Raw genomic sequence first — 17,891 nt, forward strand, 5'->3', positions numbered from 1 at the left:
AATCTTGGCTGGCCAATTCAAACCATGTATGGGCAGGCTGAATGTAACCAAGTTGATCGATCCACTTGGGTACAACCAGCTTGTCGGATTTTAAATGCGATTATATAGCAGCTACTATAGCGTGTGTTGATTGGGAAATCATGCTAATTTCTTCCCTGCAACCCGTGGCAGAAAGCAAAATCACTCCTTCTATGGCCGGCTTAACTGGACTGAATTTTTTCTAACCCTTTTAACATGGAATTAAGGGAAGATAGAGGTGGAGCAATGAGCATTTTAAGGATGGAAAGTTTTTTGGTTTCTTTTTAGGGTTGATGAATCCTGTGTCTGTGGGTACCTTTTTTGGGTGGCAGATAAAAGCACATTGACATTGACTTTAAAGTTAAGAGATGCTTGATCGATGACATTTTTCTAAAGAATGTGGTTTATTTTATTTTTTCTGTTATATGTTATTGTTTTGCTTTTTATGTTTGCTATTTCATGCTTAGTTATTGCTTTGCTTTTGTTTTGGATTATTCACACCTTTCGTGCCAGTGCCTGAATTAAGAAATAGAATGACCGGCATTTGTAAACTCATTCAGGAATGCAGCACAAGCACATAATTTGCGAGATTTTCTGTATTTTGTAGATCATCTTGGTATGTGATGCCATTTTTGAACTGAGATGCAATATAAGTAATCAACCTTTGGCAACCAGTTGATGCTCATCTTTCAGCAGTCTGTCCACTAATTAAACCATAGACCTAGGCTTCCATAAATTAAACCAGGGGTGTATTCAGACCTCATGCTTGCCCTAGGCCCACGTAAATGATGGCGCTCTTCTGTACAAACTCTCTACCCCTTATGTCATGTGTAATAACTGCTGACATGCTTTTTCCTTGTTTATACTTCCTACTAAACTTTAGCTTGTTAGGCTAATAAAAAGTGAAAAGAGTGCTAGATCTCTTGTTCTCTAAGCTATAAAAAGCCTTAGCACTCATCCTAACATGCCTTACAACTCCTTCAGTTCTCCTGCTAAATTTGTACACAAATGTCCAGAGTTGGTCAGAAAAAGGAGTCAAAATAAACAAAACAAAAAATCACAACCCCAATAACTTCACAGCTATATGGTAAATACCTGCTTCATATGATAAAATATCTGGGTGAGTTAACGTTTATATGTAGATGACTACCATGATACTAAGACTGTCTTCTGTCAGAAGGACAGATGTACACAGGGTCCCGATGTCAGCCAGTTCCAGCTGATATGCAGACTGTGTGTACCCAGCTTCAGACCAGTTGACTTTTGGGGGAGTGTATTAAATGAAGGTTGATCATATTAGTTGTCTTTTTCCATTCACTTGCTGTTGTTCTCCAGAGATAAGGCCAGCTCCATATGATTGTCTGCACTTTGCATAAACACACACATCTGGATGATATGAGATTGTATATATAAAGCACCAATTAGAAAAAGATTTCTCAAGTCAAATCTTCAAACTGCCATCTCATGTTTATGGGCACTATAAAATAGTTAAAGGTAAAAGGTGAAGGGGTGGTGAAATGTATATGCTTTTACTAACCTTTATTACATATCTGACAGGTTACCTTGTCTATAGATGGACGTCTTTAAAATCTTCCATTAAAGTGATTACCAAGTGCATATATCTGGTTCAACCATTTCTACTGTCATGCCATTTCCTTTGTACAATGTCTGTGCAGAACGATTATACATTCAGTGGCAATTAAAAAAAATTTTTCCATCATGCCAAAAATTATTCACAGAATGGTAAGCTCAGGTTTTGTCCTTTGTTGTACCATACACTACGTAGTTGTCACAAATGAAACTCAGATTGGCCCGCCACTTGTGAAATGACATAGTGTATAATCAGGCTTAAAACATGCAATGAAATAAGCTTACAGTTCTTCAGTTCTCTGGGTAACAACCCACACATATCCTGGAGCAAGCCATGTGTAATTTTTCCACAGTGTTTAACCTATCTGCCTTCTTCCCATTTAGCAGATTGTTTTTAAGGTTCAATGTTACGAGCAGGATGTACCACTGTACCACTTAGCCTGAACCCTAAATCATGGCTGAATCTGAGGCAGTGCAGTTACCCCATCCTCATTATCTCTTCTTTTATCATTACAGACATCTCAACAATGAGCATGCATTGGATGACAGGAGCACGGCTCAATGTCGAGTTCAGATGCAAGTTGTACAGCAATTAGAGTTACAGGTAAAACACTGTCACCAATTTCACTGGCTTTATTTTTTTCTAATTGAAATGTAGTTCCTGTATGGCTTCTATTTAGAAGGCTTGTATCCTTTTATCTATCTATCTATCTATCTATCTATCTATCTATCTATCTATCTATCAAATGGATGGCCAGGCATAGGCCTTTATATTAATCACTAATAATAAAATGTGCAATAAGCTTAACCAGAATAATCAGAAAAGATAAGCAGTCATGTTACAATGTGGGGACCAACGCTAACCAAAAGTGGTTCCACAATAGCATATTATTAGGCACAGTAGAGGCTTTTTAAAACAGAAGACATTTACTGTACATATGTTTACTTGTGTACACTTGTGCCTAGGCTGTGGACATTAACCACTTTCAGACCGGACCATTTTGCTGGTCAAAGACCAGACCACTTTTTGCGATTCGGCACTGCGTCGCTTTAACTGACAATTTGCGCGGTCGTGCGACGTGGCTCCCAAACAAAATTGACGTCCTTTTTTTCCCACAAATAGAGCTTTCTTTTGGTGGTATTTGATCACCCCTGCGGTTTTTATTTTTTGCACTATAAACAAAAATAGAGCGACAATTTAAAAAAAAACGCATTATTTTTTACTTTTTGTTATAATAAATATCCCCCAAAAATATTTAAAAAACATTTTTTTCCCTCAGTTTAGGCCGATACATATTCTTCTACATATTTTTGGTCAAAAAATCACAATAAGCGATTATTGATTGGTTTGCGCTAAAGTTATAGCGTTTATAAAATAGGGATAGTTTTATAGCATTTTTATTAATAATTTTTTATTATTTTTTTTACTAGTAATGGCGGCGATCAGCGATTTTTATTGTGACTGCAACATTGTGGGGGACCCATCGGACATTTTTGACACATTTTTGGGACCATTGTCATTTATACAGTAATCACTGCTATATAAATGCAGTGATTCCTGTGTAAATGACACTGGCAGTGAAGGGGTTAACCAGTGGGTGGCAGTGTAGGGGTTAAGTGTTCCTAGGGGTGTGTTACTAACTGTGGGGGGGTTGGGCTTTCATTTAGTGAACACTGATCTCTGCTCCAATCACATGGAGCAAAGATCAGCGTCACTAGTTGCTAGGCAGAATGGAGAAATGCTGTTTACACGGCATTTCCTCCATTCAGCCGTCCCGTGAGACGATCACGGGGATGCCCGTGGCGATCGAGTCCGCGGGTCCCACGACCAGACTCACGGGGGTCCCGACCAGCACGGGAGCATGCTGCTGGCGGCGCGTTCCTGATGGCAGGGCGGCATTGAATATTGGACGTACATGTACGCCAATATGCCTGCCCGTGCCATTCTGTCGACGTACATCGTCGTGCCCTGGTCGGGAAGTGGTTAAACTAGCTGAAAAAGAACTTTGAAGCCAGCCAACCTCTGCTTTCAATGTGAAGTTTTACGTTCTCAAAGATCCTCAGCTATCACAACAAAGACTCTAAAGTCTTTTCTAACAGCTTAGAAACACCTGCTGTGTGTTTACACTAGAAGGCTGACAGGCTGCCAAGATTGGTCCTCATAGAAACCGTACGATTTCTGTGTCTGCTTTGTGAAATTGAAAATTATTTTTAAACAATAGTTATAGATACAGAGATGAATAAGGGCTTGTTTTGAAGTGTTTTTACTGCTTGTTCTGTATATGTAAAAATAGTGTGCCTATAGTGTGCATGGTTCACTTTAAGTAAGTCTTATACAGGTCTGTGTACGCCTGACCATCACACCTATGAGCTTGTTGGACATTCAGTTGCAGTACCATAGGCAATATTATGTAGATGCCCTGCCTTTGCAGGTATATCAGCCTCAAGTCTTCTAGAAAGGCTTCCTACAAGATTGTGCAGTGTGTCTGTGGGAAAGTGTGCCCATTCCACCAACAGTGCATTTTTGAGGTCAAGTGTTGATATCGGGCGAGAAAAAAACTTCTGTGTGCAGCTGACCCTCTAATACCTGAGCCCCAGCTTGATCCAGCGATGATGCACGAGAGTCTCAGCTGCCCGGCACTCTCCCCCCTCATTAGCTGAAGTGTCAGCGTGGAAATATTGGTTCCTGCTGCCATCAAGCAAAGTCAGTGAGCCAATGAGGAGAGGGAGGGGGCAGAGTCAAACTGCGGCTCTGTGTCTGAATGGACACGAGGAGCATTGGCTCGGCTTGGATGCCCCACTAGCAAGCTGCTTGCAGTGGGGGCACTGGGCTGAGAGGAGGGGCCAGAAACACCAGTGAGGGACACAAAAACTGGAGGATCTTGGCTGCTCTGTGCAAAACCATTGCACAGAGCAAGTATAACATGTTTGTTTATACTCAAAATGTATTTATTATTTATTTTATTATTATTTTTTTTAAATCTTCCTATAGTCTGTAATGTCAAAAATGCTTTGGTATTTTAAAATATATTAAAAATCACCAAAATCTATTAACTCTGAAGGAGTCACTAGAAACATTCTTTGTTTTACTACCCACCCCCAATTACATCATCATCACTAACACGGAAAACACATGAAGGAAAACTCCAGATGAATGAGGCAAGTAGGCTTGGTTTATCTTAACACGCTGAGGAGAGAAATAGGCACATGTCCTTTTTTTTTTTTTTTTTTTACAATTTTATCATGTTTATGACTGAGTATATTTTTATAGGTTTTTTTTGGGAAATTAATTTAGAACAATGTCAGTGTACAAGTTGCACTGACCTATAGCAACTGAGCATAATTGGTTCTTCACGGATCTAACTATAATCAGCGGAAATATGATTCCTTTGGACTATTAGATTTTTTAGCCTGTCCGTATGATAATGTCATGTCATGAGTGGCCCTTCACCCTGCCAGCTTGACAGTGCCTAGGCGAATAAATGATTGGTAGGTTAGAAACCCTGTACCAATTAATACTTTTCTGCTCTGCGATAAGTGTTAATGTTCCCCTCCTCAGTCTCCTCTTTCCTTTGGTATGTTCACAAAACATTCTTGTTCTTTGAGCATTTAGGCATTGCAGGTAATAGAGGCCAGTGGCTGCATGGCCCACCAACCTCCTGTTTCTATGGGCATCCTTAACAGGATAAATTGAAAGCCAATATAAACTAGATGTGGGTCAAGCAGGTGCTGGGACACTTAGATCTAGATTTCATTTTTTATAATGTGTGCATGGATATCCTCTATCATTTGTTTTCAAATGCTACTATCTATCTATCTATCTATCTATCATAGAGTAAATAAGTGTATGTACTTGGGCAGTAGTTGAATGGGAGATCCAAATTTAGTTATTTCATTACTTTTTTTACCACTGAGCCTTAGCCTATATATAGAAGACACTGTGGGGGTTATTTATTAAAACTGGAGAGTGCAAACACTGGTGCAACTCTTCATGGAAATCAATCAGCTTCCAGGATTTGTTGCCAAAGCTTAATGGAACATGCCAAAGTTAGAAGCTGATTGGCTACCATACACATTTGTATTAGACTCTGAGTGCTCCAGTTTTAGTAAATCTACCTGTTTGTCCATATTGTAGCCAGTCTATCTGACAAACAATAGTTTATAAGCCCTACATCTTAAACAGCAATACTTTTCTTTACCTAAGAAATATTTCTATTTGAAAAAAAAAAAAAAAACCCACTAGTGACCAGATAATATAGATACAGATAAAGCAACAGAAAATGGCTCAAAATACCTTGTTTCTATAAAAAAAAATTGTAGTTAAGAAAGATTGTACACAATTATTTTGTAGACAAGAGAACATCTATGTAGAAATTGCCTGCTCCCCAAGACTATCTCAGAATATTTTTTTCCTGCAAACACTTTCAGTATAGCAACATTTTATAATTTCACTAGCAAAAAAATATGGACACAATTGATTGTTTCCTCCTAAATTAATATTTGGACATTTGGTCTCAAGAGCACCTTGGCAAAGGTGACCGATTAACCCGTTCCTTTTCATGCACTTGTGCTAATTTTAAATTACAGTATGCCTTCAGAAATGGCTGCTTTATATGCAAGGCAGCATTACGAAGATATATAGAAGGCCCTGGGCTAAATAGAGAAGATAATTACATTTGGAATTTTACAGAGTTTTAAAGTCATTTGCAGCTTCAAATAGTCACCAAGAAATATCTGCAAAAACAGACTTAAAGTTTCTGTTGTTGCTCTCCCTCTGTAAAAAGCATATATCTTTTTAATTACATAACATTTTAATTCCTCTCTCAATTCGTCTTGTGTCATTTTGGCTCCTGCATGAATTCTGCTGGCCCTTGATTTCAGCCTTCCCTCCCATTGTAGTCTTCATTAACCCGCTATGGCCTAATTTATTTCCTGGTATCGTAGTGTGAAGCGTAAATTATCGAGTCTTGCAGAAACAATTACAGGGGGGAAGTTGGTGATGTGGTCATATAAAGGGGAACTAGCCACACACCAAGTAATTATGCACTTTTATTAAGATTTACAGCTGATAGTTTAGAGTGGTAATAATACATCAAACATTGTTTTCTACAGCCAATTTCAGTACTTCCAGTAGTTTTTTTTTTTATTATTGTTATAAAGGGTAATTTTCAATTACTTAATGGAAGAAAAAAAGATCAATTTTAACAGAAAACCAATTCAAATATAATTATATATTTCCTTTTTATTTACAGTGTTGAAAGAATGTACATGTGCATATCTCATTTTGCATTGTGTTTAGATAAAATGCACACACAAACGCATAGATAAGTAGCCTACCTAAAGAATCAGTTTAAAGGATGATGTAACAGGGGTAGGCAACCTCGGCCCTCCAGCTTTGGTGAAACTACAAGTCTCATAAAACATTGCAAGACCCTGACAATCACAGGCATGGCTCCTAGAGGCAGAGGCATGATGGGATTTGTAGTTTCACCACAGCTGGAGGGCCGAGGTTGCCTACCCCTGATGTAAAGGAATCCAAACTGGCCTGAGCATAATCAACATTGTTGAGCTGTGGAGCATTTTTTAAATTGGTCCAGTCAAAAAAAAGAGAATGTCAGAATGTCAGGAGGCCCCTATTAGACAAATATGGAAGGGGTCAGAAAACTTGGCTATAATGGAAAATTGTTAGTCAACAGCACAATAAAAAAAAAAAAAATATATATATATATATATATATATATATATATAATTGTGGGGTACAACAACCAGGGATGCACAAAAGTCTTGTTTTCTGTTTGGCTTATAAAAGTAGATAGCTATACAGTTGTACCTCTACTTGATAAATGACTGAAAATGTTGCAGTGAGTTTAATAACATTAGCAATTTACTGTCAAACACTAGAGAATTTTAGGTTTATTGAATTTTGATACCAGCTGCACCTTCATGGGGGTAGACTATATGTATACATTAATGCCTATATAATGAACTTGCATGCAGCATCCACAAACATCCACAAGATCGCACTGGACACATGGATGAAGCAGTATTGGCTATCACTTTAAGATTGAGACACTTGGGAAATTGATTTTAAGACATGCAGCAGCTGATATTAAGGTTAAAGGTGGTTCACTATAGCTCATCTAGCCATAGTGCATGCTTAAACACCCACACACAAAATAAACAATACATATGTATTATAAACTTGGCTTCTGTACTCCTCTTATTTAATTTTTTTTAACTAAAAGTGGGCACATTAGGCCATACCCCAATTCATCCCAATACAGTAGCCTATTGACCATGTTGGTCCAAGCTCTTTTGGGATTCATAAGACTGTAAAAACTAAGATATGGGATAGTTGGAAGAATGTGTCAGTAGAATGTGAGATATTTCTGCAAGCTTCCAGTGACACCATCTTACTAAGACAAGTCAGTCAGTAAGGGGCCTGTGTTATAGCTAGTAGTAATTGGTCATATTCAACCAGGTTTGCAATATAATGTTGAAGACTTTTCACTGCTTATTCAACCAACGATTGTTCAGTTCTGTGTCAGAAACAGTCCCCAGCATTTATGTTTTCTCTCTCTAAAGCCAAGCTGAATTCTCACCTACCAGAGTATGGCACAACAGATCAGCACAGCACTGGCAAGAATTTTTAAGTCACGGCTTCTTGTCAACACAAATACACCCAACGTGACAACATCTTCAGCCACATAATAAAAGCAGAGCATGGGGCCATTCAGAAAATTATGTCTTTGGGTTTTGTGGCCTTTCTCAAGGCCTAGCCATAAGAAGTGATGGAGACCTCAACCCGTTTAAAATGTAAAACCATAAGGCAGAATATACTAACATATACTCAAAGAAGCACAGAAGTAAATCTGTCACGAAAAAAGCTGTAATTCTGAAAATGCTTGTTGACTGACTGTCATTCCGAATGATTTACTTCATTACTCCTGGATTCTTTTTAAAGGCAGCCTCCTATATCAGGCGTGTTTGACACCATTATTTGTCCTTAAAATAATCACAATTACAGTTGAGTAGAGCTAGGAAAACTTACAGTTATACTTTACCACTGGAGTTGCTGAAGTGTTCATAGAAATTGCAGGTCAGCAGCCATGCAAACGTTAAAGTGGAATTGCCTTTTAAGATTGAATCCACACAAGTGAGGGTAAGCACTTTCAATGAACAGTGTGCTGCCCATGGTGATCTGCACCCCAGGGAAACCTGTAATGTAATTACGCTATCAATGTCACATAAGTTGATTATAAAAAAAAGATATATACGTTTAAACATTTGATAAATCTTGTTTAAGACCAAGAGAGACTACAAGGATAGTAAAGATATAAGAGAGGGAGAAAAGTCACTTTCCAGATGTCATTTTTCTAATTGTAGGTAACACTCTAAATTCATTTTTAAGAAAAAAATCCCCACGGATTTCTGAGAATCCCCCCATGGATTAAACACCAAGCTTTCCCTTTAAATTCTGTATTCATGTTGTTCTTTTACAAGCTGCTCTTTTTTTTTTTTTTTTTTTTTAACTGCCAAAACATGAACTTTACATATCGCCTGTAGTGTCAGTACAACAGAATATCTGATTCGAGCAGGCATTGATATTATGTAATTGAACAAGAGCGAGAGGAGACAGCGTGTCACAGGCATTAGGCTGAGAATTATAAGTCATTCTGTGTGCCCGACGTTCAGGCAGCTCTGCAGAAAAGAATACAAATAAAATGGTTGCAGCAATGATTACATTCGCATATCTTGTTAAGGGCAGATACTAATAGCGTTTAAATTGAAGTTTTCAGGTGATGCGGTACACTTGGTTTCATCATCCTCCCCCCAGCAAGATTAATTATGTGCCTTTCAGGATAATTTCAGTGTATTCACAGACGTTTCTTGAAATTCAAGCATCGGGCATATTGAAGGGGGTCAGTTGATGCAATTCTGTCATTTATTATCACGTTGACATTTGACCAGTGGTCATGACTGATGGGTGTCATAACTGAAAGTCTCAAAATCTGGCCAAGAAAAATACAAAACAAATTCAGTACATCTCTGCCATACATGCACATATCCCTATGGCTTGCCTGTTTAAATGTGCTGCAGTATAGAATAGTATCTGTTAAAAACCCATTGCGCTTCTAATTTCCTGTAGGGATCTGACAACACAGTGCCTCTACTGCACTGAAATCCTATACAGTGTTGTCAGCCCTGCCGAAAGTATTAGCAGGCATTTCACTTCAACTGACTTTCAGTAGGCATTAGTAACAGCACTAAAATGAGGGAATTGATGTGTTCATTAAAAAAATATTCTTCCAACATATTCCTTCATAAAGTAATATGTTTTTGGTATGTTTTTGTTCTTTAACCAATGCAAAGAGCAACAATTAGAATAGCATGTAGCATTCAGCCTCCATTCATATTGGATCGATTTGACATGTCAAATCGCATGCCAAAGCGCAGCCTATTGCCGGCAAATGCACTGTCCCAATAGGCGCAACGCCGACTTTGCGGCACCGCACTGACTTCCAAAAAGTAGTTCCTGCACTACTTTTGGCAACTTCGAGGATGATTTCAATAGACATCTGTGCATGAACCCACACTGAAGTGCAAGTTCTGCTGAACTCGCACGATTTCAAACCCGCCTTTAGTGTGAACGAGGGCTCAGTATCAGTTAAACATGATGTTCAGGTGTAAATTCCATGAGCTATTGCACTTAACTCTTTGCTGCTTGCATGTGCTGTCTGTATGCATTTGATGACCTTATGGACAAATTATGAAAAACTCAAGGGTGGGTCGAGGACCGAAATCACTAATTCAGTGTTCCCTGTAAAAGACAATGGAGTACATTTGACTCCATATAAATAAACAATGGTTGGTTTTCTCTTTCTAAAGTGTGTTATTTTCTGTTTTTATTTTTCATAGCTTTCCAAAGACAAAGAACGCCTCCAAGCCATGATGACGCATTTACATGTGAAGTCAACAGAACCCAAAGCAAGCCCTCAACCTGTAAGTCAAATTTTTGTTGCTCGTTTTCCTGGTAAACAGAGAAATGTCTGCTACTGCCACATCTAGAAAATGGAATTGGATAACGGCTGAAAATGTTTTTGTCCAGTTTTGTCCAGCATTTTTGGGGCAGTTTGGGAGCGCTGCATTTCAGCGTTTCAAAAACCCCCCGGCCATTGAAATGAATGGGCAGTGATTCAAAAGCACCAGAAAGGTGCTTCGGAAGAGCGGCAACGCAGACGCTTTCAACCCCTTCTTTGGCCGCTAGAGGGGGTTTAAAGCGTCCTGCTAGCGGCCAAAAAGTGCCGCTAAAATGAGCGGCACTTTAGTGTTAGTGACCGGGCGCTGCTGCGTGAAACTGGCCTAAAAAGGGACACGGCCACTGTTTGGTCTCAGTGACAACTTTTTCACCAGCAGAGGAAGTGAGGGGAAATCTCCACAATGGGAATACAGGCAACAGTACAAATCCAACAGTGTCTAAAGTGTCTCTACTCCATTCAAAAGAAAAACAGTTAACAGTTTTCCCGCATCGCATGCCTCCCGCCGGCAGTTCACACTGCCCTATGCGAACGGCTGGGAGTGTCAATGAAATGTTAATGACACCCCCAGATCCGTCCGCATATCGCAGTGTGATCTGCACACTCGCACAGGAATCGGATCGCATGGTGTGAACACCCATGCGATCCGATTCTGCTGCGGACCAAAAAAAGGGTCCCGTCCAAGTTTGCGGCGGGAGCGATGCGAATTCAGCCATACTATCTGTATGGCTGAACTCGCATCGCTACGGAGATCGGATGTGATTTGCACTGCAGTGCGGTGCGAATCACATCCGGATCTCCCACCCGCAGCAGTGTGAACCCAGCTTAAAGTGGAACTAAACCCATCAATTTAACAGTTTAAAAAAACAGTTCCATTCCCAGCATGTGCTGGGAATGGAACTGCCACATTGGTTGTGCTTGCAACCAAACTGTCAAACCATCAAATAGCTGACTCACTTGTGCAGCATCGTGGCATGTGATGATCAAACAGAAGATAGCAGCTTCATTGGCTAAAAACGATAGGAGGGTTTAGTTCTGCTTTAAGAGCACTGTGCTGTAATCTTAGCAATCATCATTTACTACACACCACTGGCTTTCACAGTGTTACAGTTTGGTGGTTATTACAGCCCCTTCAAGGGAGTTTATAGCTAATATAGCTAATGAAATTAAGAATAAAGTTAATATTAGTCAATATTTAAATTTTTTCCCTTTGCTTCGTTTTGCAGGGAAATCATGAAAGGAGGGAGGGAAGGTTGGGGAGGCGAGGGTTGTGTTGTGTTGTCAAAAAAATGTGTTGGATTACTTTACACTTAAAATCTCATCTGTACAGCCAACTTTAATACCAATTGCCTTAGATAAGGTGACTTCTGTTTGTTAGTTTTCCTTTTAGGCCTGTTTCATTTTCTTCTTTTTTTTTTTCATCAAATAATATTCCTATTGCTGGGGACCTCCCAGAAAATTTATTTTTAACTCCTCGATCGAATTCCGCCAGGCAGGTTAACATTATCTTCCTTCGTTGCTGCACACAGTGCTTCTTTATTATGAGCAACGAGCATGCATATTTTTGACTGAAAAATTAATAGCCTTGGAATTCATACACAGCAGGTTTTCTTTGGAGAAAAGTCTAATATTTCCGCACAGTGCTTGTCTAACCATTTATTTAGAGTCCAAAGCAAACCTTTGACAGCTCAAACGTCGTTACAAGCAAACATAAAGCTCACTGGTATGTAAACTGACAATAGGCAGCCTGTGTGAGGTTTCGCTATTGTCACATGCACAGATTGTTTGGATTAGCGTATGTAAATTTACTGTTGTGCCACCATTTGTGGAGCGAGGAAGAAATAAAATACATTTGTATATAAAAAGTGTCTTCACTAGGAAGCAATCAACTTCAAACCCTTTGATGCAAATTTTTTTCAACTTTTTTTTTTTTTCGAGGATACCATATTGTCTGGTCGCTGTCGACTCTTCTCAAAATGGTCTTTTGAGGTAGAAAAATAGAATATATTTTATATACTCAATCTGATCAATTTCAATTATTAGAACACTGAGAAAGGCATACAAGTATGTGTGAAGTAGAGCAGTATTTTGAAAAGAATGCATTTACTATGTCTTCTGGTACTGAGGAGAAAAAAAATTACGCTTATGCTTGGTTTCTAGCTCTGAATTGCTTTCAGAAAATGTTTTGTTTTCTGTTTATTGAAGTATAGTATAGTGGTAGAGTATATAGTAAATTATAGTAGGATGTGAATGGGGTTGTTATTGGGTATGGCAGGGTTTTATGGGGTTGTGGTAGAGTATAATAAGGTGTCTAGATATTGGGCTGTGGTAGGGTATGACAGGGTACCTAGATATTTTGTTGTCATAGGATAGCGAGTGTAAAATCAGGTGGAGCTCTGCACAGAAGCCAATCAGCTTTCATTTTTTTTTTTTTTAGTCAATGCTTAATTGAAAAGTCTGAAGGTAGAAGCTGATTGGCTATAATGCACAGCTGCACCCGATTTTGAACTCTCCAGTTTTAGTAAATCAACCCCATAGTGTCTATATATTGGGCTGTGTCTAGTTATTGTGTTCTGGTAGAGAAATGTATGGTTGTGGTAGGATAAGGTGTTAAGGAGTTGTGGTCATGTATGATAAGGTCTACATTCTAGGTTGTGGTACAGTATGATAGAGTGTATAGAGATTGGATAGTGGTAGGGTATTATGGGGTTGTTGTAGGGTACAGTATGTGGTCTAGATGTTAGGTTGTGGTAGTATATGATAGGGATATTGGGTTGTGGTAGGGTATGAAAGGTTGTTATGGGGTTGTATAGTAGGGCATGGTAGGGTGTCTAAATACTGTGCTATGGTAAGGTATAGCAGGGGGTCCAGACATTGGGTTGTTGTAAGGTTCAGCTGATGGGCTGTGGTAAGGTGTGGTAGAGTGTCTAGATATTGGGCTTTAGTAGAGTATGGTAGGGTGTTATAGTATTGTAGTAGGTGGGTTAAAGTGTCATATTTTGAGTTGTGGTAGCATATGGTAGGATTTAAAGTTTCCATATTTGTATTGTTAGATCCCATGCCAAATTTCACTAATCTGATTGTCAGGATGCTTTAATATATTGTGGCTGGTTTAATATACAACGTTTTTCCAGTATAGAGTATTGATTATTGCTTCTCTATAAATATTTGCTCTGTTAGCCCAGGCTGACCCTTTTTTAATCTCCGTAAACTTAATGTGTACATCCATGGCATACTTTCACTCTTAAACAATAATGTCTAGTCCCTTTATGTGTGAGCCAATCCCCTAGTATCTTGCCACAATACAAACAGTACAGGGCGGATATTTTTACCATTAAAACCATTGTCAAGGAACAACATGCAGCTGTTTCAAGCAGCAGTTTAGTTAGGAGCAAGAAGATTTTTTAACATGACATCTTCAAAAATAATTGATTTCCTTTTATTTTTTGCCAGACACCACTTTAAGACTTGCTACCATATGAGGTTTGTGGTGTCCATTAAAAATCAAGTATGTTTTAATTAGAAAAGTTGTCAAAAATATTTTGTATATTGTATGGATAATTACTTTGAGTATTCCCAAACGTCACCCAGCTGTCATCCATGAAAAGGCAATATAATTTTTTCTAATGGCTGAACAGTAATTACGTTTTTTTCCTTTTTTTGCAGACAGTGCATTGATTCAGACTTGACCTAAAACATTTAAAATAACATTTTCAAATCAAATGCTTGGTTAAATATTCCATCCTGTGTATTTCTGTTCACTCTGGGGGAAAAGTAATTAAGTTTATTTAAGGAAAAAAAATAAAGAAAAAACACTAAATATATATGATAAATAGAAATATGTTCAGGCAATTAAACTTACCATAAAGCTGTGTTACAAAGTAGGCCTATAATGTAAAATGGTTAAATTATTCTATGTTTAGACTTTTCTCCAATATTTACGTGCTTGGTGAAATGGTTATAGCTGAAAACATAATTGCACGCTTCCATTTATTTCTAGTAACATTAAATAAACAGTTAATCAATTTATTTTTGGGAATTATGGAACATACATTTCAGAATGGAAACATAAGAAGGAATGTTTGCTTGGCTTATGATAAAATTCATAGATAGTTGCCTCCGCGTGGTTTTGGATTAAGCATAGTCGAGTACTATTTCAGTAATGGACTTCTTATGGTGTCAGTTATATTTAGGTAATTTAGTTCAAATGTATACTATACATATTACTACATTCTTTACATGCCTATGGGTATGTACACACTTGTGTTGTTCATGTGGTTTCAGAGCACTGCACTTATTATAATCTCCACCATATCACATAGTCATATACGCACTTGTATTATTGCAAAGTTTGTTATCTCAGTTTGCCTTTTCTATCTGTAACAAAGAAAAGGACGTTCAGAAAATGAGCACAACCGCGTACCTTGGACTAAAGCTTGGCTTAAAGGAAAACAGTTGTAATTATTGGCTGGGTGAAAAAATGCAGAGTTGGGAACTTCAGGATGCTCTTCTGCCTGGTGGATTCCCAAATAGCTACTAGCAATTTTCAGTGCTTACTAGACATATACCTTTGTAAGTTGATTGGAGTCCTTTTGAGGTTCCTCTATTGCGGATGGAGAGCAGAGCTGAAGCCATCTTTCATTATCTGGTTTAGTTTTGGTCACAGTAAGTTGGTGTCCTGTGTGCGATTGGTTGCCATTTTTCTGTAGCATATAGTACCATGACAAGCTGTTTTATACAGTCTGTATAAAGCAGGGACCGGCCAAGATTCAAACAATCTTTGGACAGGTTGATTGATTGTACCCAAGTCAAATACATCAATTGGTGACTATAGCCGGTAGCAGTAATCATTATGTTCTGCCAGTCGTTAAGGATTCCCGTGTCAACCCCCCTAGAGGCAGAATACAGTAGCTCCGTGTGAGGGATTCCAATCTAATCATCTATGGCTTGCCTTAAAGCTGTACTTGTTTTTGTTTGTTCTTATATGTCATTAATCCGCTTAAACTATCATGAAACAAAAATGCACCCACAGTATTTAAACTATAGCCCTGGCTGTCCGGCAGCAAAATAAAGATGCTGGACCATAAATGAACAGCCATCCAAATCTCTCCCATGATCTTTGGCTTGATGCACATGTAGTTAGAGCTTCTGTGCAATAGATGGCTATGACTGAGTGGTCAGTAGGCCAGAGGTGCACAGCCCTCAAGCAAAGCTATGACTGCGACTATAAGAAGCTAGTAGAAACTTTATAGAAGCTTTTGCTGTGGCCTGATTTGACAGCAGAGAATTTCCTTTAAAATGGTCATTTCCTGGCTTATCACTCCTTATAGCAGACTCCAATCTTCATTGATTAAAGCCCAGAATTTCAGAGCAATTAAATCATCAATTCCTACCCTAAGTAGACTGGCGCTGCTAATAGCAAATCTTTGTGCCCTGGAGCATACAGTACCACACCAGGATGGCAAATTTCGTAGATAGGACCGTGTATTCTGCTGTTACTCCATCCTGAAAGGGTTAAGTCCCATCTTTAAGTCAATATATAAACACATCCTCTTGGTTTCTGGCTACTATTCCCTTGTAATACATTTAGAAAAACAAAAAGATACAATTATGTGTACTAAGCAAGACAGTTAATGGAAATCCATTTTGATTAGGGGTTTACATCATTGCCTGTTTATGAAAATTACTGATGAGTCATTCATCATTTTAGGAAAAGAGACATTATAGGCAGCAAGAATAAAAATTAAGGGACTTTACCATTTTGACTTGTTATTCCTTAGATAGGAAAGAGAAAACAAAATATGGGGAGGGAGGATTTAGCAAACAAGGTACCAACATGACAAAATCAACAAAATTTAAATTAAATTATGTTCAGCACATTCCCCCAGATTCCATTCCTTTAAAAATGCTGCAAGTACAGAAAGCTATGTAATAAATCCAGTGTGTTCCTAGCTTCCTCTTTGGGCTGAGAAACACAGTACCTTTGCTGCAGTGAAATCCAAAGCAGCATAGTCAGGCTTGCTTACGAAATGACAAAAATGTGCCTGTCTCTACCACTGCTGTGTCCCACTGCACACGTACAGTATGCGTTGATTTCTTACCCAACAATACAGAGGTCCTGCCTTGACTTCCAAAAGCCTGCCGACAAACTCTGTAGGAAAAAGGCTCTTGGAAGATGTAGTTCTGGGGAAGTCCATACATTAGCAGAATACGATCCCCCAGCAGTTGCACCTCTGTAGGAAAAAGGCTCTTGGAAGATGTAGTCCCTACATCAGTAGACTACGACTCTCAGCAGTTGCACCTACATAGATTTTATATTGTCACGGGGAATAATAAAAGCTTCTTTTTCTGGGACCAGTCATTGTCTCGTAAGCCAACGATGATCACGTGACCTAAAGCCAGCCATAAACAGATCAAAAAACAGATGATCAGTGCAAGCAGCTATAGCTGGCAGTACATCAGCAGTGACCATTGTATTCTGGTGTTGGGGAAACCCCTCTCTGTCAAAATACAATAGCGCAGCGGGAGGGAGTCCCCAATACTGACTATTTTGATGGAGGAATTGAGCAATTTTTTTTCCTTCACCCCATGGCTGAATTGTATAATCTATGGCCAGCCTAAGTCTCCCTGTTCTGAAAAATAAATAAGTGGGGGTGGGGAGCAAAAAAAGGAAATAAACACTTCAGTAGCAATTGACAAGGTCAGCATTTCATCAAACTGTCTTTTAAGCCTACAGATAGATATGGACGATGAAATACCCGGCGCTTGCAGCTCCTTTTTTTTGTTCTCTCTTTACTCACAGATTGCAGTCATGTTTAATTTGGAAACTGGGCTCCTTTGGCAAATTAGCAATTAGAACAATTTTGTGGGAATATGTATATGTGTCATTAGTTTTCCTGCACATTAATAGCAGGAGCAGGGGTCAGGCAGACATTTTTCCACTCCGCTGCTGCTCCACTGTTGAGATTTGGCACTTTGTTTTGGAACAGGCTCAGCTGCAGCAAGCCCCAGTCTTTTCCTTCAGGATCTGTCTTTTAATTAGTTTACCTCATAGCTATTATTACAAATATTGCTGCCTCCCATCTTAAAAATCAGATTACTGTTTCAGCAAAATATTTCGGCTACACCCTGCATTGCCACTCGCTGACGTTCGGGGTCATTCGTATGTGCTGCTTAATCAACAGATCCCCTACATAAGCATCTCCTAATTAGAGTCCTTACAATACAATTTCAGCTGGTAATTAG

At 38.8% G+C, this 17,891-nt stretch overlaps 1 protein-coding gene across 19 annotated transcripts in view; it reads left to right on the forward strand.

Annotated features, from left to right (window-relative positions):
* Positions 1-17,891, forward strand: part of FOXP1 (forkhead box P1) — a 1,079,246-nt gene that overhangs the window by 1,024,402 nt on the left and 36,953 nt on the right. For all 19 annotated transcript variants that reach the window (XM_077451838.1, XM_077451836.1, XM_077451844.1 and 16 more), the window contains 2 exons: positions 2,125-2,212; positions 10,528-10,611. In XM_077451838.1, coding sequence (XP_077307964.1) covers positions 2,125-2,212; positions 10,528-10,611 — 172 coding nt within the window. The remainder of the gene's footprint in view (positions 1-2,124; positions 2,213-10,527; positions 10,612-17,891) is intronic.

The sequence above is a fragment of the Lithobates pipiens genome, unplaced genomic scaffold, assembly GCF_037356315.1.
Source record: "Lithobates pipiens isolate NorthernLeopardFrog02 unplaced genomic scaffold, aLitPip1_a1.2 Scaffold_23, whole genome shotgun sequence".
Lineage (NCBI taxonomy): Eukaryota > Metazoa > Chordata > Amphibia > Anura > Ranidae > Lithobates > Lithobates pipiens.